A 25,299-nucleotide genomic window follows, 5' to 3' on the forward strand; every position below is an offset into this window, starting at 1 on the left:
AGTATGTGGTTATGCCTTTTGGGTTGACACGTGCCGTGGGTACATTTAATCGTCTCATGGTAGGCCGTTTCGACGATATGGTTGGTGTATGTGTGTTCATCTTTCTTGATGATATTCTCATTTTTTCTACATCGTGGGAACAATATCAAAAGGATGTCGAAAGTGTAGTAACCCATTTGGATGAGTGTCAGTTGTACATCGCAGCTAAGAAATCTAAGTTTTTTCTCACTGAAGTTACTTATCTGGGTTATATCATTTTTGCAAAAGGCGTCAAGCTAGACCTCGCGAAGGTGGAACAGGTACGTAATTGGGATTTGCCCAAAACTGCATATGATGTGCGTTCTTTTCTTGGTTTATGTCAAACATATAGTTCGCACATAGAGAATTTTGCACGCATTGCCGCACCTCTGACTGATGTTTTGAAAGGGGTAAAGACTCGCCGTCAGCGCGTAGACTTGCCCAAAGCAGCCATTGAGGCTTTCGCAGCTCTCAAGGTTGCGGTGGACAGAAGCACTATGTCTTATCCTTGCCTCTTGGGATGACCCCTTTGAGGTATGGACGCATGCGAGCAATGTCGCCATAGGCGCTGTGCTTCAGCAGCATGGTCGTCCCGTAGCTTTCCTTAGTCGGAAGCTCAATAGTGCAGAAAAGCACTATTCAGTTTATGATAAAGAACTTTTGTCTGTCATTCACTCTCTTAAGCATTGGAAGCATTTTCTTTATGGTAGAGAGTTTACAGTTCGCACAGATCACCAAGCCCTCAAGTGGCTCCAGTCTATGCCTAGTGCACATTGGAATGATCGCCAAGCACGGTGGTCACAATTTTTTGAGCAATTTGGAGGTGGATTGAGTATGTGCCTGGAAAAGCTAACCCTGTTGCAGATGCATTAAGTCGCAAAGGACACATTTTGGCTCTTGAGTCAAGATCCACAGTTTCTATTCAGGGTGTGTCTTTCGACAGCATGAAGAACCAGTAGCGGATTCCGAGCTTGGTAAGCAATGGTTGCAGGCTCTTGTTTCCCAAGGGCCAAGCAACTATCTCATTCGTGATGGTTTGTTGTATTTTCGTCAATGTCTATGTGTGTTGCCCTCTCTCAGGCCAACTATATTGCATGATGCACATGATTCTCTCACAGGTGGGCACAGGGGAATGAACACCACATTGAAAAAATAGAAAGATTCTTTTATTGGCCTAAAATGCGAAAAGATGTGTTTCGTTATGTCACACAGTGCACTAAATGTCAAAAGGTAAAAGCTCCTCGAGGTAAGCAGCAAGGCCTCTTGCTTCCGCTGCCTATTCCCGACAGACCTTTTCAAGATATTTCCATGGATTTCGTGACTAACCTTCCACCTAGTTTGCATTCAAGGAACACTCAATGTTAAACAATTTTGATCGTTTCAGCAAGTTTTGCATGTGAATTCCTTGTAAGGCCACAGTCACTACACAAGATGTGGCACGGTTGTTCATAAAGCATTGGTACCCCCTCTGTGGTTTGCCAAAATCGATTGTTTCAGATAAGGATGTTAAGTTCACGTCCAATTTTTGGCGCACTCTTTGAAAATTTTGACACTAAGTTGAATTTTTCATCAGCTTTTCATCCACAGTCAGATGGTCAGACAGAGATGGGCTTCTGATGTTTTAAAGTCATATGTGCATGATTAGCAGTCTCATTGGGAGCTCTATCTCCCATTGGTTCAGCCTATTTTGAATGACTCTTTTTCCTCCGCCATTGGTCGAACTCCATACGAGACAGCTTTTGGCCATCCATTCCAGTCACTTTTGACTCGCTCCGTCAGTCAAATGCATAATGCCAATGCTGAAAGTCAGTCATTGGATGAGATTTCTGAGAATGTGAAGCTTCGGCTAAGCAAGGCTCAGGAATCTTATTCACAATAGGCTAATAAGCATCGTTAGGATGTTTCGATCAAGGAAGGGGATTGGGTGTATTTAAGAATCATGAAGCAACGTCTTAAGCAAGTTGGAAAGAAGTATCCCAAGTTGTCTTTTCGAATGTATGGTCCATTTCCTGTCATTAAAAAGATAAATGAGGTTTCAATGAAATTGCAATTGCCTAACTCATGGTCAATGCACAATGTTTTCCATGTTTCTTGGTTGAAAGTGTTTCAGGGAACACCTCCAAAGGACATTTCGGAAGAAGAAGAACTAGAGATCATCGATGAAGCAGAAGTCATGGAGCCGGAGTAAGTGTTGGTGCATCGGTTTCGCCATGGTTCAAAGAAGCAAATGAGACAATACTTTTTGATCGAGGAACCCACGAAGCCGTGTGGGTCGATGAAGAGTTTTTCAACGATTATCCCGAGATGTTGGCCGCCTACAAGGAAGCCATGCAGATCGGTACCAATACCTCACTTTAAAAAGGAGGGGATGTCACGTGACACATCTAACCCTATGTGACGTGGACAAGCTACTTCATGAGAAGGGTTCGGTCCAGTTCAATCTAGTCAGTCTAGCTTAGGAAGTGTTCTAGCACTTTTGTGAGTCTGTTCACAGACCGTGCATGCCCAGGCACTTAGAGTAGATGCATATCCTCTGGTTGCACACAGCATGATCATCAGCATTCCCACCCTGCCAAGTGCATGAAGGTTAAGTGAGTGTGAGAGAGTCTGAATGCATGCGGCAGATGAGTGACGGTGAGGATGCATGGGCTGGCTACCGTGTGCAAAAAGAAAAGGGAACAGGGCAAGTAGCAATGATAGCAAGCAGCGAGAGAAGTAGCAAAGCGTCCATGTAAAGGAGCATTGTAGAGGAGGTGAGTCATAAAGATATAGATTTCTTTGATGCTTTGTCGACTTTCACAAGGCTGATTGGTAAGTAGTTGGGGTGCCCTTAGTGATGATATGGCAGACGATTGCCATATCATCACTAAGAAAAGGGAGCAGGCAAGCAGGGCAAGTATCAATAATCACAAACAGCGACAGAAGTAGTGAAGCAGCCATGTAAAGGAGTCTCGTAGAGAAGGAAAGGCACAAAGGTACAGATTGTTTTAATGCTTTGTCCGCTTTCACAAGGAAACTTGAGTTGGGGTGCGCTTAGTAATAATATGGGAGATTATTACCTTGAATAAGCTAGTTGTGAGGCGAGTATTCTGCATAGGATGTATTAAGGGTGGATACTTGCACTTATGATGCCAAGCAAGGCCGTATAAAATCCCCCACATTCTTTGAACTCCACATAGTTGAGCTAACATATTTTGTGGAAAGGGGTGGCGGCAAGGCATGATCCCTAGCAGGCCCTCATGTTGTATGCAATGATGTACTATTTTAAACAGATACACCTCAAGGATTAAAGTAGCACATGGACGAGTGTTGCACACAAAGGTTTGACACGCAACCTTCGTGAAACCAAGTGATGGCGTTTCCTTATGCAAATAACTTATAAGGTTGAAGAGGATACACACATCACATATCACAGATGATTGCAGTGGTCAGATTACATTTATAATTGGGAGAGAGCTTCAGTGGTTCTATGTGGCAGTTTTGCATGAGGCAAGCAACAGAAGAGAAGATATGAAGAGAATAAACGGCATTAGTTATGCTTCAGAGACAATGCCATCAGACCCAGTTCAAAAGCCCCACACAAAGGGGTGGTTCTTTGATGCCATACTTTGATGTATAAATTTCTAACTTGGCTCCCAAGTTTGGGTAGCAACACTAGGAGCAATCACATCTATACAAGCTCTCATGGATGATCCGGAGCAGATTTGCGAATCAAACAAGATGGTTTTGGTATGGTTTGTATTCTTGCCTATGTTGGTGGCTTGTTTCGAGCAGTAATTTTTATTCACAGAGATGGGGAGAGGCCTCAAGAAAACACACTCCAGAATTCAACTGGTACCCTTCCTACTTACAACTCAAAACCCTTATTCATGACTTCATGACCCTCATCATCCTACCTATGTTAAAAAAAAGTGAACCTTGTCCACATTCATAAGTGTTGTCACCTTAATTGGGTTATCTTAATTTCCAACCTCAATGAAATATGACCTCCTTCAGCAAACCTCACAGTACAGAGAGGGACCTGTGAGCTTCCAATGCCAAAAAAAGGCCTTCTTCTTTCATGTGTATGTCACCATATAATTCTAAAGACTTCCAAGAATGGGCAAATGCATGAATTTCAAATGCCGTATTCTGATGTGCAATAAGCCTAAACATTCATAGCTTTACTGGGATGGAGAAAATATTCAACTCCTAGTTTAATGCCTACTCTCTGTGGCCTCTGATGCAGTCCCACACCATGTTGATCATCTGTACATTACCTTTTCAACAGAGGAATTGCCTCAAGGAGAGAAAACGTGCAAAGATTGGAGAACATGTGTAAATTTGAAAGACCCTAACTATCACACAATCTTTAAGTAAAAAATCAAAGTCTGTTGCAAGGTTTAAAAAGATCTTGAACACATACATTGGGTTTCAGCACACCACTGCAGATTTCACACGAAGGAATTTGGAACCTTCCCTCCCAAAAGCTTTCGCCAATCTCTAAATCCCCATCTGGACGTTGTTGCATGCCAGCACTTAATCCCGCATTTCCCTTTTCCACAGCTTCCACTGCTAATGCCCACTGAAAGAAAAATATTAGTAAGCAAAGACAAGTACAGGCAAAAAGATAATTTAATATCTTCAAGAGTCGATTTTTTCATAAGCAAAGATGGTAGAAAAAGTTAAGAAGGGTTGCTAAACACAAACACTGTGATAAGGCCTCGCCCCAAGAAACCGATTCTTTTGACCTTCGCCTCCAAAAGCAGTATGCCTGACTGGATGTGAGACCTTCAAATTGAGTATGTTTCGTAAAGAAGAGCCAATGGACAATACGTCAAGTTGGTTTCATAGGCTGGACCAATAATTAAACATGGATAACCATTCAGCATGGCTCACCTCATAGCAGCGTGTCTTGTATTTGTGATAGTTGGAGAGCAATGGAGGGCCCGTCCTAGATTTCGGCGACGTGGCAGGGAGTCCCGCACCGGGTCACTTCCAAAAGGGTTTTAAGCCCCCCCCCCCCCCCCCCCCAAAGTTTAAACATTATAACCGTTTGAACACGGTGTTGGCATCGAATAAGTGCGTTATGCTAGTGGTTGAGCCGTGGCCTCTCCCCATGCGCGCCTGTGTTCGAATCCTGGAGCTTATTGTGCAGCAATGCTTAATCATTTTTGTGTTCGAGCATTGCGCCCATCATGCTAAGGGTGGGGTTTACGAAAAGTCTAAGTACCTAAATGTGACCTGCTGCACCGGCCCAGCAGGTCAACATGCTTGCCACTTGGAAGCCTCTCAAGGATGCCACATCCTTGAGAGTCCAATATTTAGTGAGAGCCACAATGGAGAGACCTTCAATGTCAATGGTATCCAGGTTGATCTGAAGGAATGCCCAAGCTGCCTGTGAGATTGTCAGCAGTGAGTTAGGCAAGATCCCCCTGTGAGTTTTGCCTCTCACTAGATAAGTCTCATTAATTCACAGTTTTTGGGAGCTCCTACTTCCCCAATATGCACGGATGGCTCAGAATTACCTAGACCAAGTAGGCAGAGCGGTTCAACCTGCTTGTATGCACTGATGTCTACCTACTTTGAGTTACATGGGCTAAGGATAGATAAATATCTGTGGCTGGCAACCTGATGGACGCAACGGCCAATTGCAGCTTTCACCTACATGCTAAAACTCTACCCCTAAAACCAATTATATAATCATCAAAGAACAAGTCCGATCCTCTGAAGAGTCCCCTCAAGGAAACCCCGATCTACTCTATCAAAAGCCTTCTCAATGTCAAGAAGGAGAATGGTGGTAGACTATCCAGATTGTGCGGCCAACTCGACTTATATGAAAATATTGTCTAAATAAATCCACCTTGAACAAAACCAGTTTTCACAGCCTGTAACAATCTGGTAGAAAGGGGTGTGAGTGACCACTGATCATGCACGCCAGGATCTTTAATATGCGGAAGGGAGACAAAAGCTTGGACGCAGCCATCTAAGCAAGGTAGCATAGCCTCTCTTCGGTATAAGATATATAAGTCTGCAAGAAATACAAGGAGGCATCCAGCCGGCGTCAGATATATGTTTAAAACCCTGCAGAAATGTAGTGCTCAAAACATCCCACTAGTCTAAGAAAAGAAGGGGAGTGAGCCCATCATCCTAGGGCAAGAGGCGGCATCAATATCAGCAAGTGTATTATGCACCTCTCTCTATGAGAACAGGATCATCAGGACGAGGCACATCTCTAACCTAGCAACTCTAGGGTTACAATACCGATCTCCACTCTCGCAAGGGTGACATTCAGAGACTGAGGCTCGCCTGCAAACAGCAAGAGTGGTCATGGAGAGGACCAAGTCAAGGTCATTGTGTAGCACTCTAGAGCTGTCTCTAAGAGCACAAGATGTGGACCCTGGCAGTAGTTCCGAACATAGATAGAAGAAATCTGTGTTCATTCTATCTGCTTTAGTGTTCCAATACCGAAATATGATTCGCAAACTCATGTATCTGCTGCTGTAAGTGGAGAAGTCCTGCCAGACGTGTAAATCTCGATTCATGAGATCGTAAACCCAACAGAAAGTGCTAAAACTGTTGCTGAAAAGAGCCCATTGCTGCATGTAACCTCGCTCCTCTCTCTGCAAAGCTAAACTCAAGTGGTGACAGTGGTATGTTGACTAGAAATCACCAAACACAATGCCAACCAGAGGACTAAGTCATGCACCAAAAGCCCCTCGGTGCTCCAGATGCCTACAATTTGCTCTCGCAGTGTGGTGTCTAAAGAATGCTATCCAGGAGACAAGGGCCTTAGCGTTGTAACACGAGCTTCACCCAGCTACGCTACTCATTTAGCTCGTTTCCTGTTATCAATGGAATCCTCCCCATGGTCTCATAGGTCAGTTTGGCCATTTGCAAGTACATTTCATTTCATCTACCTCCAGTACCACAACAACAATGTTAGCAGTTTAATCAAGAATGGTTCCAAACAGTTGTATCATGCAGGCAATGGTCGTATCTTTTGGTCTCATAGGTCATGGGCCTTTTGCAAATATCAATAGTCCATTCCATTTCGCTTGCATGCCAGGATGTGTGTCCGTGCACGCACACACACAGACAAAAGCATGCATGCATGCACAGAGGCACAATAAATGGAATCCATATTTGTGGTGAGATTGTGAAGCTTAGTCCTCTTTTTCCCATAAAGGCAAGGAGCTAAACATACTACGATGCAGAATGGCCACTTCCTTCAGACGCAAATCACTGGTCAGTAAATGCACACTCATGGCCATGAACAAATGAATCACAGCCAATTTGGACAGAAACAGATTGATTTCAAAACATTAACTAGTTCCTAGTAGATTCAACCATGACAGAATTAAGCCCAGAAAGTGGTAGGGTTCCTACAATGAGAATTGTTTTGAGATAAATAACAATAATAACCTCTGGATTCAACTCTTTCACACGATTTTGGAATTCATGCCTACTTGTTATGTTGCTGCAGTTCAGACAGATCACTTCATGAGTAGTGCCATGCAATTCAAAAGCATTGCTCCCTGCACGATGATGCAACCTACAAAAATCATTTTGTTCAGGGTTTCTAAATGCTGACGAAGTTTTAAGCCAATAAAAAAAAACAAATCTCTTGATAACTTGAACCTGTCAACATTTTGTGTGATGATATCCTTAACATATCCCCTTAATTCAAGCTTAGCAAGAGCTACATGTGTCTCCCCTGGTTGAGCAGCGATGAACTTTTTCCAGCCTGCATAACTCCTTGCCCAATATTGCTTCTGGCTTTTTTCAGAACGAATGAACTCCTGCAGAAAGACATGAAGCAAAGTCATCTTATAACACTTTTGGAAACAAATTTCATCTTGACAAGATCAGAAGGGACTTAAATCCAAGAAACTGATGAGAAGAGATAAGTGTTCAGTCTGAGAATATAGCATTTTTGGCAATGGGCTGAACACTAGTAGCCAAGGATCTTATGCTTATTCTACTTCAATTAGACATATCACCCACCATTCTAGGAGCATCAGCTTGAAGGGCCATTCCGCTTGCTCAGAAGGATCTCTCTGCCTTTACCAAGCAAAGATACACGATGGGAGCTAATTGACAGTCTAAATGCAGGGGCAGATAGATTAACGGTGGGAGGTGATTGATCATTGGCATACTAAGTGTAGGAGCAGATAAAAACAGAAGCAAGAAAAAAAGACGACAAGCGTCACAGAGCCTGCTGAAAAAGGACAGCACGTTGCTGGCAGACCCATCCTTCCATAGGCAATTGCAATCAACCACCTGTTAGACTTCTAATTTCTCTCTTATAATAGGACTTTCACTAAATTCCAGGTTGTGGCTGAGTAACACATCACAACCTTGTCATAGATTTTTTCTTCCCATCGAGCATGAGATGCTTGCACCATTCACGTATCATTCAGGTGGTTTCTTTTGAGAAAATTTTCAAGACTCAAATGGGTCAAATCCTATTATCTAAAATCAACGCTAAACTGCAGTCTACTCTCCAGGTTTTCTGGTCCAGTTCTGCTTGTTTGTACCACCACCTTCGGCTGCGCCCTTAAGGACTAAGGCACCCTCTACACCACTGGCCCAAAACTGAACATGACTTTTACTCTCATGAACTTTGGAAGCCCCTCCTCGCAGGCCGGTCCGGTAGCCTAAACAAACACTAGATTTCAATTGAAAAAGTCAAATCTCTAGAAAGATTGAAGAGCAGTTGTTGCACCACATTTGCTGATATCCTGTCACCTTCGGGTGCAATCGCTGCATCCCATACCTTTTCATCTTATGCATCAACCCCTGTAAGAGTTGTAATGGCTGAATCGAGTAAGACAATTCATGCTTAACTAGTAATGATTCAGACAATGGACCTGCCTTCAGGACCTCTGTTTAAAGATCATGTGCATCTGGGCCCTGGAAAATGCGATCAGAGCACTTAAGCACAAAGAAGGTAAAGATCAAGTCAGTTGCAATCGTGTCAATTGCACCTCCTGAAGACCTTGAACATTGGGATCCATAGGGCCAAGCCCAAAGGTTATTGTAGACAAACAAGGTCTTGATTTTGGTCTTCTTAAAGAGATCATTCACATTAAAGCACAAAGCAATTAAGGTACCAAATTTTGAAGCTTCAAAACAAATTTAGAAAATCAGCTAATTGGCTTCTTCATTGAATAAGAGGTAAAGACAAAAACCTGATGTGTTATTGGCTTGAAACCTGTACTATATGCTCCATTGGGGCTAAAACAAAAGAACAAAATGAATAATAAGAAGAGCCACTTACAAGAAGCAAAAAGCAGAGCACTAGCTACAGTTTCAAGATAAACCCCTACTGAATTTGCAACAAATGAAGATCGTCAGAAGCTGCAAGTAAATCAGATCTAAGAATAACTTTACATTATTTGCTAGAAGTTGCTTTTGTCTTTTGTTACTACAAATATCTTTCCGATAATGGATTTTGTGGGTATGGGAATTGTCCCATACCTTGCAGTGTGGTTCATTGGTATGTTCTGATAAGCTTTGTAGACAGAACCATGCAGTCAAAATCATTTTGAATCCTTTGTAGAATTAAATGATGCCATTAATTTAGCTGAGGATACATCATGTTCATTTTAGACACAAATATGCACACAGACAACAAACAAGATCAATTGTTCATTTTCGACTTATCAACTTGCATTTATGGAAACAAACACTTTCCAAACAGTTTTCAGTGATGCAGCAGCTGACATGCAGCAAATTGATAGATCTACATGAAGCCAGTTTAATAGTATTTCAAACTGGTTTTCTTTGCTAGTCACCATCCATAGACAGTTCCTTATGAATGCGTACTTTGCTATTAACACATCATTGGCAGTAAAATTGACAAAAAGGTACCTTCTATAATCAGGAATTCCAGATTCTGTGCTTATGCCTGCTCCAGTCAGGACTGCAAGCTTATGGCTATCCTTGCAAATGTAGAAAAAGCATATTGATTATTGGACTTTTGCATCTACCACAAAGACAATTAAATAACTAAACAATAAAAACCAAGCCTCTTCTCAACCTTTATCTTCTTCACAAATCAAATATGGGGCTACATGTAGCACCAGATTACTAAGACTACGATCAAGGCTCCAAAATCAGCAAGGCTATTCGTGGAGAATGTGTATAAGGTATATGACCTTCCTACCAACATTGTTAGTGATCACAATAGAAAGTTTGATGGCCATTTTTGGAGCACACTATTTCAAAAGTTGGGTACTACCTCAATCTCAGTACAGCTAATCATCTTTAAATTGACGGTCAGATAGAGCATATTGACCAGGTACTTGACGATATGCTAAGAGCATATGTCAATCAAAAGCAATCTGATTGAGAGGTATGTCTACCAATCCTAGAGTTTTTTCTAAGAGTTTCAAAAATGTTTCTACTGGTTCTGGTCCCTTCATGACATATGCTCATTTATGCATATCAACCTAGTCACCAATTACGATTTTCAATTGGCAAAGGACTCTCCACGAACACATGGACATGTTAAGCATTGCTTGTCATTATGTACGGTAGGCTCAAGACCTCTATAAGAGGTTCACGGATCAGAAAAGACCTCGCGTTTCCTGCAAGGAAGGGGAACATGTCTTTCTGAAGGTGCCAGAACATCCAACAAGTTTGACCTACTCCTAGGCTCTCACCACAGCATTGTGGACCGTTCAAGATACATAAGAAGGTTGGTAAACAGGCTTATGAGTTAGAAATACGTCCACATTCTCATCATCTGTTGGTAGAGTCTATTGAGCCTCCAGCTCAACCACATGAGCCAAAACGTATTCTGGATAATCATGACTTGCGAATGGAGAATTATGTTTGAATATAGGTTGTAGTAAAGTGGGAAGCTGACATGAAGAAGGTTCCACTTGGGAAAACATTAGTGCTCTTCAGAAGAGATTTCCCACTTTTGTTTTCGAGGACAAAACTCTTCTTCACAGGGGAGTGTTTTCGGATACAGGTCCTATGGCTAAGAGCCTAGACGCTCGAAGCCTAGGAATTTCCCTACTCTTAGAGATTCAAACATGGGGAGAGGTCCTATATACAAGGAGACTGCTAGCCTATAGATGCAGCTGGTTGGCTAGAGCTTCACTATGTGCATGTGGACAAGCTAACTCCTACTTCTAGGGTTTAAGACGGCCTCGTAAGTACTCTGGCACCCTTGTGAGCCTGTACACAAGACTTGCATGCACAGGCACTTCAAAGTAGTTGCATACCCTCTGATTGCACAAGAGCACCGTCGGTGTCTGCAAGGATAGGGACTAGGGAGTGTTCCCATTACAGTCTATAGTACATAGCCTAGATACTTAACTGCATATGAAGCACCTCTTATTCAATAATTGCAATATTATTAATAAGTGACTTGTTAGCCAACAGATACCAAGTCATGGGGTTTTATAGTCCTACAAATCATATATAGGTGACCCCTTGGGTCACCATTCAAGGAAGTCAAAAGTTCAGTACCCAGTACAAGGAGGTCGTATCTACAATACCACAGTATGTCTAGTGTTTCCATCATCAGCACCCTAGTGTTTTTCATTAGCGTGATCAGCCAGCCAGCCTTTTCCCCAGGTCAGCCCACAGTACCATGTCAGCCCTAGCGTTAGTAAGTTTACCAGTAGAACAATCATCAAGAAGGCGTTTTTGCATCAGATCGTCATTTGCAGTTTTCAGCCCTCCATCAACAGTTTTTCAAAATTCAGCCGTCATCCTTACCAGCGTTTTCAGATTTCAGCCCATGATCGCCACCCTCGACATCGTCAGGTTGCAAATCCCAAGTCAAATACACTAGCATTTTGCGTTTTCAAGCCTTAGCCTCGTAGATCCAAGCATCAGTACCAAGATCCCCTTAGCATCTCAACATCTAGGACCATTGTATCACCATTTGTGCATTCTAAAGCAAATACCTCTCTAGAGGGGGGCCCTTGGAGGGAGGTTTGGGACCCATCGGGTGTTATTCTTCTCTTTCTCTCTATCACTCACAGAATCTTTACTCATAGTATCATTCTCCCTTCACTCTCTAGTCTATTGCACAATTCTCTCATGAAATAAAAGGAACTTGGAGTACATATTGAGCACTCGTCCTGAGTTATCACCATAAATCACTTCCATTGCACATTACATCAATGTTCGTTTCCATCTCAGCCCAGAGGGTTAGGGTGTGCTAGGGCCATGCTTGTGCTCTCACACCCAAGGTTTCCCTCCATGGGGCAGCCCCACGAGGTAGGGGAAAATCAGCCGACCATAGACAAAGAAAAGCCCCACGACATCCTTGAAGCAGCCAATGAAATAAAACAAGCCATAAAAGGGGAATGCCTATGTCACATGGAATATGCCGAATCACTCCTCTACCCAAAATAAACAAGAGAGGGTCTCCACCTTGTGGGTATGGCCAGTCCCAAACAAGGGCTTCACACACATACTCACATTCTCATGCACATAGCTTGTCTCGGAGCTGTAATTGCACCAAAAAGGTTCCTCTCATGGACGAAGTACCAACGTCAACTCCATGTTGACACATGCACGAAGAGAATGATTAAGTACTCTAAGGACCCGAAATATGTGAAGTACCTAAAGAATCATCCACTTGACGAGGTTCACTCTCGATGGCGAGAAGCCGTCTACTCACCTCTCAAGTCGGCCATGAAAACAAAAGAAAAGCAGGGTGCAAAAAAGCAGAAGTTGTACTCGCAACAAGAGTTTGATGATCTTGAACAAAAGATCGGTCATTTGATGAAAAGCACAAAGCACTCTTGGAAGAAAGGGATTACCCCAGCTATCTAGGCTAGAAATCGACTTTTGAGGCCGCTAGTAGATCCAAGAAGCGTGTTTCGAGGATGACCCCAATTCTTCTTCGTCTTCAGAGAGTTCCAACAGTTCCTCTTCCTCTAGTTTAAGTGAGGACAAGAAAAGGGGGAAGAAGCGGAGAAAGACCAAGAAGAGCAAATCCAAGAAAAAGCCTAGAAAGCACAGAAAGTAATCTCGCACTTAGTCCTCTTCCGATGTCACGTGACACATCCAACCCTATGTGTCCATGGACAAGCTACAACACGACCAGGGTTTAGTTCAGTCAAGTCAGTCTAGAATAGGAAGTGATCTGGCACTTATGTGAGTCTGTTCGCAGACCGTGCATGTCCAGACACTTTGAGTAGATACATATCCTCTGGTTGCACACAACATGACCATCAGACTTCGCGACGGAATCAGCCCTAGACTCAGCGTTTTCAGTTTTCAGTAGTTAGAACCCGCAGAACAAGTCCTGAACCTCGCAGATCTCACTTTCCCGCAGCAATTCCTCGCCGGACGGTGGGATCCATCGAAGTTGCAGTTTCAGCCCGGAAAACGCAGATTTCAGCATCTGAGTTTTCAGCGCGTCGTCGTCGCATCGTCCTCGACATAGAGTCAAAATTCAGCAGATAAAGATTTGCAGATTTCAGCCATTAGCATTTTCAGATTTCAGTCGTCTCGTCGTTGTCCTCATTGTCGTCGACATCATCGGCAAGTCCAAGCATTGTAGAGATTTGTGCAATCAATAGTAGACCACTCTCGCCATCGAGAGTGGGGCCTTTGGAGGAGGGTTTTACGTCTCTGGTGTCGTATTCTCTTCTCTATCTCTCAATCTCATGCACCTTCATTCACAGTGTTCACCACTTTGTTTGTGTCCATTGCACTCTCTCACTAAAGGAGCGGAAGGCTCTCCCTTCCGTAAGTAAAAGGAACCCTTGAGCACAGTTCGGAGCACTCATCTTGAGCAAAGTTCAACATTCATTCCGCTGCACCTTACATTGGTATCAGAGCTTTGGCAGTGTTCTGTATCACTCAAGGAAAGAACCACAAGAACCACATAATTTTCTTTTGCTTGTTGCGGTCGCACGTAACCCAAGTCCTCTTGGGCGTGTCGATTCCTAATCGTGTTTTTGAAGAGTGACAGGAAGCCCAAGAAAGAAGGGCTTGTCCAGCCTCCCCTTGTGCCTCTTTTCACTCATTGAGAGCGGACCGTGCACTTAGCGGCCGGCCAATCGACGTGAGGTGGGAAAAAACAACCTTGGTGTGAGCGCAAGGCCGCCAAGGGGTGCGCCCGCAGAAAAGAGCAGAACTCGGGTGAAGAGCAGATCTCTAACACAGATTGCAAGCGAAAGAAGAACCTCAAGAACCTCAAGACCCGCAAGAACCTCAAGAATTCAAGAACCCCAAGAACCAAGACCCCCAAGAACCCAAGTTCCTCGTGAACTTAAGAACCCAAGACCACAAGAACCCACAAGAATCCACGACTTCAGTGGATGGTCATCACTCAAAGCGGAATGGATACTTCGCTTGGAAATGATGAGCATGAGAGAGGCGAAGAAGAATTTTCCCCACCAAGAGGTTTTTCGGACCCTCTCCCTTCCCCATCTACGCAAAGGATTGCACTACCTCCTATGGAGGCTTTCGACATGATGATGATGCACAGGAAGTTAGAATGCGAAGCAAGGAGAGGCACTTTCTGGCAGAAGCGGCAACAGGAACTCAGTTCAACAGGCACCTTCTTAGCAGGACCCCAGCAAGCCTAGCGTTTTTGCATCTGCAAGAAGGTCTAGCGTTTTGCACCCAGATCAGCCAGCATTTTTGCATCTGCAAAACAGCCTAGCGACAGCAGAAGACAGATCAGCCCTAGCGTTAGCAGTTTGCACCAACAGTTCAGCAGCATTTTTGTAGATCAAGACAAATCAGCCCTAGCGTTTTTGCATCAGCCTGACCCCTCAGCGTTTTTGCAGATCTTCACGACAAAATCAGCCCTAGACTCGGCGTTTTCAGTTTTCAGCAGTTAGAACCCGCAGCACAAATTCCAAACCTCGCAGATTCCTTGCCGCACGGTGGGATCCATCGAAGTTTGCAATTTCAACCCGGAAAACGCAGATTTCAGCATCTGAGTTTTCAACGCGTCGTCGTCGCATCGTCGTCGTCGCATCGTCGTCGTCGCATCGTCCCCGACATAGAGTCAGAATTCAGCAAATAAAGATTTGCAGATTTCAGCCATTAGCATTTTTAGATTTCAGTCGTCTCGTCGTCGACATCATCGGCAAGTCCAAGCATTGTAGAGATTTGTGCAATCAATAGTAGACCACTCTCGCCATCGAGAGTGGGGCCTTCGGAGGAGGGTTTTACGTCGTCTCTGGTGTCGTATTCTCTTCTCTATCTCTTAGTCTCATGCACCTTCATTCACAGTGTTCACCACTTTGTGTGTGTCCATTGCACTCTCTCACTAAAGGAACGGAAGGCTCTCCTTTCCGTAAGTAAAAGGAACCCTTGAGCACAATTCGGAGCACTCATCTTGAGCAAAGTTCAACATTCATTCCGCTGCACCTTACATCCGACAGTTCAAACAGTGATAAGCAGTGGGCTGACTTGCTTGTAGCAATGGGCAAAAACGCGAAGATCGCAAGAGGCAAAACGTTGGGGATGCTATGGAAAAACACTGGCTCATGTGCTAGCGCTAGCTGATCTAATTTGAAAACGCTAGGCCAATGGCTTCTTTTATAGTGAAATTGAGGTGCCATGTTGGGAAAATTATGGAAGTCACAAAATGTGCAAATGTGAGTACATGTGAATTTTTGACGATAACTCACTATTATGTGACCCATTTGACGAACCGACTAGACCGACTCTAACCTAGATCTATATGCTCATCATGTCAAATGCCCACCAAAGTGTAATAACATATGTCAAAACGCTTGTACAAACCATTTATGCAAGAGGGTTCCAAAACTAGAAAACCTAATCTAATAGACTCGTCTGGACATGCATGCTCACAAAATTGCCAATACTAATCCTCCTAGGATTATAGACACTCCTATCTAGATATAGGTGCAAAATTGGCTTTGAAAGTCGATGAAGCATGTCCACGTGGCACACACAGCCAATGCACATGATATCCCCTACTGCTTAAGATGAGGCACTGGAGCCAAAATCCATGCAGGCCATAAGATGGTCTCAAATGAATGTCCTTCTAAATGATATCCTCCACTGCTAATTTCGAGAGAGGCTCCCCAGGGTGATGTGGAAATGTCCAAAAGACAATGATGGTGATGATACATCTACTCGCAAACATTGGACTACCTCCTGGATCAACGATTCCCTTGTTGGTTACTAGTCAGTCTTTGCTGCCCCAACTTTGGAGATGTGAACAAAACTGCAAACCGGATGGATGCCCATAGAACGAATCGTTGGATACGCAAACGCTAATGCCTACGAAGGTTACCGGCCAGCCTATGCTGCCCCTACACGGGAAGATTGGCAAGAGCAACGCCGAATGGGAGATAAAGATAAGCAACGGGAGCACTCGGTCCAGCAGGGAATGGTAAAAAAGAGACTCATCGGGCTGCCAAACATTCGGGCTGCAGCAAGGGGATTAGCGTTAGCAGATCCAAGCGATCTTCGATGAGGAAGAGGGCTAAAAGCTGAAAAACACTGGGCTGATCTGCTACTCCGGGCTGATGGCTTGCAAAACGCTCGGCTCATTTGCTTGCGAGAATGAGCAAAAACGCCAAGATCGCAAGAGGCAAAACACTGTGGATGTTCTGCAAAAACGTTGGCTCATATGCTGGAGCTAGCTGATCTAATTTGAAAATGCTAGGCCAATGGCTTCTTTTATAGTGAATATGAGGTGCCACGTTGGGACAATTATGCAAGTCGGAAAAATGTGCAAAATGTGCGCACATGTGAATTCCTGACGATAACTCACTATTCGGTGACCCATTTGACCAACCAGCTCGACCCACACATTCCTCTAACCTAGACCTATGTGCTATCATGTCAGATGTCCACCAAAGTGTAATAACATATGTCAAAACGCTTGTACAAACCATTTATGCAAGAGGGTTCCAAAACTAGAAAACCTAATCTAATGGACTCATCCGGACATTCAGGCTCCCAAAATTGCCGATACTAATCCTCCTAGGATTCTAGACACTCCTATCTAGATATAGGTGCAAAATTGGCTCTGGAAGTCCATGAACCATGTCCACGTGGCACGCATAGCCATGTGCACGTGACATGCCATCTTGCTTAAGGTGAGGTACTGGTACCGAACTCCCTGCACGCCATAAGATGGTCTCAAATGAATGGCCTTCTAGATGATGTTCTCCACAGCTTCTTTCGAGAGAGAGGCTCTCTCGGGGGATGTGGAAATGTCCAAAAGGCAAGGATGGTGATGATACATCTACTCGCAAAAATTGGACTGTCTCCCAGATCAACGATTCCCTTGTTGGTTATCCGCTAGCCTTTGCAGCCCCAACTTCGATGGTGTGAACCGAAGTGCAAACCAGATGGATGCCAGTAGAGCGAATGGCTGGATATGCAAACGTTGATGCCCACAATGGTTACCAGCCAGTCTATGCTACCCCTATGCAGGAAGATTAGCGAGAGCAACGCCGAACGGGAGATGAAGATGGATATGTTTTCAGGAATGCCCACGAACCATGGCAAGTCCTCTGTATGATGTCTCATGAAACCGCCAAATAACTCCTCAAAGATAGAGGCTCCTCTTGGGGCTTCTTCAACTAGATTGCCATATAATGGAAGCTCTACATGAATCCTCATCTTTGCAAAGGATGTGGCTGCGAATGTAGGCTCACAATGCCTGCGAACTCCCGTTGTGGTTGCCTCGGATTGGAGCCATTTGGCTTTGGATTGATGGCCACTGATTGTTACGAAGATGCAGATGGTGTGGACCCTATGTGCTGCCAACGATGTGTACAGATCGATGACAATGCAATGCCTCTTCTAGAATGATGGAATCCTCCAAGCGGATGGGAGAGATGGTTGTTCAAACAATACAAGGACTCCAATGCTAATAGGCTGATCCAAATGGCGCCTTCCTTTGTCGTCATAGGCCGCTAACAAATCTTGATACTCACAATCCATGTTTCCAATGCATGTCTTCAATGATGCAATCTATCATGTCAAAGAATTGATGACTGCAAATATCCATGTTAGGATTTCTTTATGTTGAGATGGTCAAGCACACACACCAAGGCAACTACACTCTCGCAGGCGCACCACAACTGTAACCCCAAGTATACAGTGTTTGCATTTCCTACGCTCAAGGCGCACGGTCCTACACGCAATGGCAGGCCCTACAGTTTTTTGAGTGAGAAAAGTTACAACACACACTCAAACACTAAAGAGATAAAAAATTTCAAACATTAGCGGATTAGTGCAAAATCACAAAACTCTCATACCAATGTCAGGTGCAGCGGAATTGAAATGGTGACAAGATCTAAACTTTACACTTCCACAAATATTTACTTATTTCCTTGCGTTAATGTGTGCTACTTAGCAAGAGAGATGGTTTATTTTATTTCCTTATAGAGAGAGAATGAGAGGTAGAGATGTGTAGAGACAGAGAGAAGGAGAATGACACCCGATAGGGTCCCGACCAAACCTCTCAAAGGCCCCCACAACATTCCCGATGTGGTATTTGCTTTTGATTGCGTAAATGGAATGTACACACATGAAATACCTCAATGCAGACTCTACTGACTCGAATGGGGAATGTCGTCGCGGTAACTCTTCAAAATGAAGTACCTCCGGGCTGATTTGATGCACCTTTGGATCTATCTCGATGAAGGGTTGTTAAAGGCCACCAAGGGGTAGATCTAGGGCTGATTTGCGCTCCTCATGTGAGAGGAAACAAGGGCTGAAAGCTGGCTGCAAAAACCCAGATCTGGCACACAAACCCCAGCAGATATGCCGCGCAAAGCAGGGCTGAAAACGAAGATGATGATGATGCCGATAATGGACAGCAATGGGAGCAACTGGATGCGGCGAGCGAATGGCCCAAAAGAGGCTCAATGGACTGTCAAAGGTCCAGACTGCAGCAAAGGGATTAGCATTAGCATATCCAAGCGATCTCCAGGGAAGAAGAGGGCTGAAAACTGAAAACGTTGGGCTGATCTACTACTTCAGGCTGATGGCTTGCAAAACATTGGGCTACTTTGCTTGTGGGAATGGGGGAAAACACCAAGCTCGCAAAGGTCCAGACTGCAGCAAAGGGATTAGCATTAGCATATCCAAGCGATCTCCAGGGAAGAAGAGGGCTGAAAACTGAAAACGTTGGGCTGATCTACTACTTCAGGCTGATGGCTTGCAAAACATTGGGCTACTTTGCTTGTGGGAATGGGCAAAAACACCAAGCTCGCAAAAGGCAAATTTTTACTTCATTGAAAATATATCACGGTGTTTTGATGTTCTTTTTGGAATGACTTACTATAATTGTGGTCTCTCTCTAGGGGAGACGGATCCCGTTACACTGATGAGATATACAGGTAGCTATGCACTCGAGAGCCAAGACGACCACTAGATGAGCTCACCCACATTCTGACAGAGACGCTCCATGATGCAGCATCAGAGGCATATCCCCATAGCCAGCCCACACGCAGACGATCTGGGAGCATGCCTCAGAATAGTTGGTATGATGAGGAGTGTAGAGAGACGAGGATCAGATTATAGAGAGAGATGCTCCTGGATACTACTACATAGACAGTCACGGATTATCTTTCGCCACCTAGTGTGACCAAAGAAGAGGGCTTACCTGTAACCTTTAATGGCCTAGTAACTTGTGTGTAGCGGAAAATAGCATGAACATAGTTAGCATTTCATTAGAATAGATTCCTGATGAGCATAACAAGAGTGCTTGGGTGGAGAGCACAACAAAAAGCATAACACCTAGTTAGATAGGCATGAACAATACTTCAAAAGAGAGAGAAATTAAGCTATTGACAACAGTTGAGGACCGGATTTACATGGAGCCGGTCCCCCCTCCAAAAGGCTTTGTATTATAGGTTTCCCCCATCAAAGGAGACATTTTACAATACAATTCTTTGTGTTCCTTCAATCACTAGCTAGTGCAATGAAGATGGAAGCTTCGAGCACTAAGCAAACACTTATAAAACACAACATCAATTCCCTCACGGTCTCAGACCCAAGACCTCACACACCTTCGAAGATGGTGAGAAGTAGTGGGATATGAGAGTAGATAGAGAGGAAGGAGTAGTCTTACGAGAAATAAGTATATCTCCTCACTTAATCACTCATAATAACTTAGCATAGCTTAGTAATTAGCATGGTAGAGGAGATGAGCATGCATTGAAGCTTGGCTCTTGGTTGGATTTGCATCACAAAGCCAAGAGTTGTTGGTGTAGACCTCCCTTCTCACAAGCTTGGAGTAGGTGATGAGCTTTCCATTGAAGCTTGAGAGAGAGAGAGAGAGAGAGAGAGTCTTCTTGCTTCACACATGAGATTGTGTGAGTGTGTAAGTGATAATGCCTTGACAAATTCAGCCCCCTCTCTCTCTTGGTCGACCCCTCTTGCATTTTACTCATGCAGGCACCCCATTGGTCCATGCCAAACTTAGCCAATAAGAATTAAGTAGCATAAGTGATAGCCTTCTAACATGTGTCCCCCTTTCCCCTTTTGTGAGAGCTTTAAGGTAATTAATTAATGCAACTAGACTCTCATTGGACCCCTTTGTCTTCTGGCCAATAGGAATTAGGCAAGCCATTGGGCTGTTGAATGCTCATTGGACCCCTTGGGAGACTGTCCAATAGTCTTCTAGAGAGCTTAATTCTTATTGGTTCTTTTATTAAGTGTTTTTAAATGAATTAAATTAGATTTACTCTAGCCTAATTCTCATTGGTCCACCTCCATGGCCATCCAATAGGATTTGAGTGCACCTTGTGGGCAATTGGCCTAGAGAGCTGACATGTGTCCCTTATTCCCTTTGTGTAAAGGGAGCCTGTGAGTGTGTGTGTGTGTGTGTGTGTGTGTGTGTGTGTGTGTTGCTCTCTCATCCCCTACTTACAGGGCTCGCCCCCTCCTATGTAGGAGCCTTGAAGACTTTTTGGCACACTCACTAAGCATCCAATTTAACTAAGCTTGACCATTGGACACAACCTTTGAATTTTGGAACCTTAGCATTTTGGAAGTCTTAATGGCCTGAACCTTAAGGTCTTTAAAGCCCATTGTTGCACATTGCTCTTTTGCAGATGGCCCCCCCTTTGGATCCCTATTTTCCCTCCTTTGGATCCCTATTGTGGCCGGTCTGCCAGCTTAACCAATATTCTAACTTTTTCTCCCCTGGCACTTCCCCATATTAAATGATCAGTTTAACATGAGAAAATCATTTAGGAGAATTAGATATTAGTGATTATGACATTACCTTTCTCTTGAAATCATAGTCGTCCTCGACTATGGGGTAGAGAAGATAAAGCCTATTCATTAGTCTTTTTTCTAGCCGGTAGAGGATCCCTATCTTACCCTACAACATCCTTCCAGAATCGATGACTAATCCATTTGGCGCTTGAGAGCCTAAGCTGCCGCGCAAGCATGTCTGCACATTAGTCCTATCAATCTTCCATAGTAGAGTGACAAGCTCTACTTGGTGTTTCGGAGACGTCGTCTCCGCAAAATTCTAAGCATGCATACTACTTCACATTTGTGCACAATAAAGAAAAAGAGAGTCTTATAAGACAAAAACTTTGTTCATTTTAAACATTTGTACATGTGCTTACTTTAGGGAAGCATTGTAAGCATTGACAAGGTTTACATTATCCTTTAATTGTATGCCTTGCATCCATCTAGCATCTTCAAAAGGATAATTTTTAAACTTAATAAGATACCCTCGGATAATCTTACCGCCTCTTAATACCTTGTCTTCATGTCGGAGAATGGACTCGGGTTGCAGCACCTCTTCTTGGTCCTCAGTCTCTGGTGGGTCTTCAATAGTTGGTTCTTGAGGTGGCTCTCCTTTGTAAGGCTTTAGTAGGCTCACATGGAAAGCATTGTGTATGAGCCAAAGGCTGGGCAAATTGAGTTGATAGGCCATCTCATTGATTGGTCTAAGAATCTGGAAGGGACCATAGTACCTTTTTGTTAACTTAGCATAGTACTTTTGGTGTCCCGTAGGATTCTTGCCCGTCGTGTGCCTTAATCGAGCCTTGGGAAATTTAAGTGAGACCCGATCATTTTCTTTAAAGGCTTGGGCTCTTTTGTGCTTATCAGCAGAGCAGCCTTTTGCCTTTGCTGTGAGATAGAGATAGCATCCTTAATCTTTTGGAAACATTCTTGTAGGTCTCGACTATACTCATCTGCAACAAAGATCTTCCCGTGTACTTTAAGTAGCATGGGACTTTTGGATCTTCTCTCTATTACCTCAAAAGGTGCTTTTCCCGTGGAAGTATGTACAGTGTTATTGTAGGTATACTCCACTAAGGGTAAGTACTTCTCCCATTGGGACCTTTGATCTGCTTCCGTTACATAGGCTTTTAGTAGATCAAGAATTGTTAGGTTAGCTATTTCACTTTGGCCATCCGTTTGCGAATGATAGGCCGAAGAGAAGTTTAGCCTTGTCCCTAAATTCTCAAAGAGACCCTTCCAGAAATTATTGGTCATTCTAGGATCTCTATCCGACACTATGGACATTGGCAAGCCATGGTACTTGAAGATTTGTGATATAAAGAGGGTTGCCATTTGATGGGCCTTGATAGTCTTTTTGACTGGTATAAAATGAGCTTGTTTGCTAAACCTGTCTACTATCGTCCATATTCCCGTATTCCCATGGATAAACTTAGGCAATCCAAAGATAAAATCCATGGATATGCTCTCCCATGGTGAATTAGGGATTGGCAAGGGTTGAAACAACCTGACAATCCAGGTTGCTTCCCTCTATCAAACTTCGTCTTTTGGCATACCACACATTTAGAAACATACTCTTGTATGTTTGCTTTCATTGTAAGCCAATAGAAATATGTTTCAATCCCTTTTAGGGTAGACTGAATCCCTCTATGTCCCCAATAGGGAGGAGCATGAGATTCATACATTACTTTCTCACGTAGTGAGTTAGTAACGCGTAGTCTATTGCCATAGAGAAGATAACCACCTTGTAAAGTAAATGGTCCTCTTTCTTCCCAAATGCAAGGGCTGAAATCACATCTGTAAAATCGGGATCAATAGCATACTCATCTATCATAGAAGATAGATCATTGTGAGTTGCTATGGAAACCGCATTCACTCTCGGCCGTCTTGAGAGTGCATCGGCTACTTGATTATGCTTGCCAGCAATGTGAGCAATATGAAAATAAAATTGCAAAAGGAAATTTTCCCACCTCATTTGTTTGTCGGAAAGCTTGGTCTGCGTCATGAAGTACTTAAGGCTTTGGTAATCCGTCCGCAGAATGAAAGAGTCCCCAATAAATAGTGCTTCCATGAGTCTAAGGCATGTAGAACTGTGAGGAGTTCCTTTTCATATATGCCTAAAGCTTGCTCAACAAGGTCGAGCCTTCGACTTTCATAGGCTATGGCGTGCCCTTCTTGGAGCAAAACAGCTCCAAGGCAATCACCACAAGCGTCACATTGGACCTCAAATGGCTTTGAGAGATCCGACAGTGTAAGCACAGGTTGAGAGATAAGCTTTTTGAAAGCATTGTTCTCCTTGGCAGACCATGTATACATAACGTTTTTCTTTGTTAGGTCATGTAATGGTCCTGCTATTAGTGAGAACTTTTCTATGAAGCGTCTATAGTATGCACATATACCTATAAAGCTTCTTAGTTCATGAAGATTCCTTGGATTAGGCCATCCTTTTATTACCTCTAACTTCGATGGATCCATTTGGATGCCATCTTGAGAGAGAATGTGACCTAAATACTGAATCTCTTGCAAGAAAAACTCACTTTTCTTTCGATTAACATAAAGTTTATTCTCTCTTAAGACTTGAAATATTACCTAGAGGTGTTGCTTGTGTTCATCTACTGAATTAGAGTAGATGATAATATCATCAAAGAACACTCCAGTAAAGGTTTCGTGAGTCCTGAATAGCTTCTCCATCAAGCGATTGAATGTGACTGGTGCATTGGTCAAGCCAAAAGGCATGACAATGTATTTGTAAAGACCAAACGTAGTGCGAAATGCGGTCTTTACAATGTCTTGATCAACTATCCTTATTTGATGGTAGCCACTTTTTAGGTCAATTCTACTGAAGTAGATCGACCCTTGTAGCTTATCAAATAGGTCTTCTACCCGTGGAACGGGAAACCTATTTTTGATAGTGATCCTATTTAGCGCTCTGTAGTCGACACACATACAATATGTGCCGTCTTTCTTTTGCACTAATAACACGGGTGAGCAAAATGGAGATGAGCTAGGCCTAACCATGCCCTTCTCTACTAACTCATACACTTGCCAAGTTATCTCCTCTTGTTGAGCTTGAGAAACTCTATAAGGAGGTTTATTAGACGGTGAACTTCCTGGAAGGAGTTCATTTGAATGGTCATCATTGCCTCATTTAGGAGGTAGTTCACAAGGGATGTCGTCAATAAAGACATCTTGAAACCCCTTTAGAAAATTGGATAACTCTAATTCCTTGTGATTGTTTATATTTTCTTTTGCTAAAGCATTAGGTTCATTTTGAGAATCTTTAACAAAAATCATGTACACGGAAATAGAGCTCTTTATTGACTTATTGAAAGCTTGCGTATGTACAATGGGTATGGTGTTACCCATCTCTTTGGCATCTATGTACATATCTTTTTCCCTGTACTAAAAGTAGATTTTCCTTTCAGGGAATTTAACATTGACATCCATGCGATCAAACCATGGTGCCCCTAAGATTACATCCTTGTGCTTGAGAGGAGAGGTAAAGAAGTCCTCTTTGTCCACATACCTTTGGACATGGAGCCTCAATTTCCTGATTAAGGGAGTAACTGAAGCTTCTTGCCCCTTGAAAGCACCATCTGCGGGTAGACATCTCCCATCTCATAGGCTTGGATGCCTAGCTTGGTGGCCAGCTCTGTGGATATGAAATTGTGAGTAGAACTAGGGTCAAAGAGAATAAAAGCATCATGTTCTCTTACCTTCCCCAAGCATGGCATAGAGGAGATCCTTTGTGGTGAGCTTCCTCATCTTGGATTTCGACCAAGGTAGCTCTAGGAGGCTCATGGCAGGTGTTCTTTTGGGGACAAGCGCGGTACGCATGCCCTTGCTCACCGCACTTGAAACAGCGGTTATCCTTGCGATAACGCTCAAGCTCTTTAGGAGAGAGTTTATTTTTGCCTTTGTGAACTCCCTTCTCCTTAGCTTTGTTGTTATTGGAATTGCCTTTAGGAGACTTTTGGACATTGTCCTTCCCCTTAAGCTCATTGGAACCCTTGTTTTCCGTGGGCTTAAGATTTCTCTTAGCCCCTGTTTGGAAATTGATTCGAGAAGCCACCATAGTATGGTGTATAACCGCAGATATGGTGCATG

General features: G+C 43.5%; 1 protein-coding gene across 4 annotated transcripts in view; it reads right to left on the bottom strand.

The window, feature by feature from the left end:
* Positions 1 to 25,299, bottom strand: part of LOC147430769 (NAD-dependent protein deacylase SRT2-like) — a 123,315-nt gene that overhangs the window by 70,884 nt on the left and 27,132 nt on the right. For 3 of the 4 annotated variants that reach the window (XM_086493332.1, XM_086493329.1, XM_086493330.1), the window contains exons 4-8: positions 9,874 to 9,939; positions 9,192 to 9,237; positions 7,639 to 7,799; positions 7,423 to 7,552; positions 4,424 to 4,582 (exon numbers count right to left, since the gene is read on the bottom strand). In XM_086493332.1, the coding sequence (XP_086349458.1) occupies positions 4,424 to 4,582; positions 7,423 to 7,552; positions 7,639 to 7,799; positions 9,192 to 9,237; positions 9,874 to 9,939 (562 nt within the window). The remainder of the gene's footprint in view (positions 1 to 4,423; positions 4,583 to 7,422; positions 7,553 to 7,638; positions 7,800 to 9,191; positions 9,238 to 9,873; positions 9,940 to 25,299) is intronic. The other variant, XM_086493331.1, reaches the window with a different exon arrangement.

This window comes from Adiantum capillus-veneris, chromosome 21, assembly GCF_014529385.1.
Source record: "Adiantum capillus-veneris isolate H3 chromosome 21, ASM1452938v2, whole genome shotgun sequence".
Classification (NCBI taxonomy): domain Eukaryota; kingdom Viridiplantae; phylum Streptophyta; class Polypodiopsida; order Polypodiales; family Pteridaceae; genus Adiantum; species Adiantum capillus-veneris.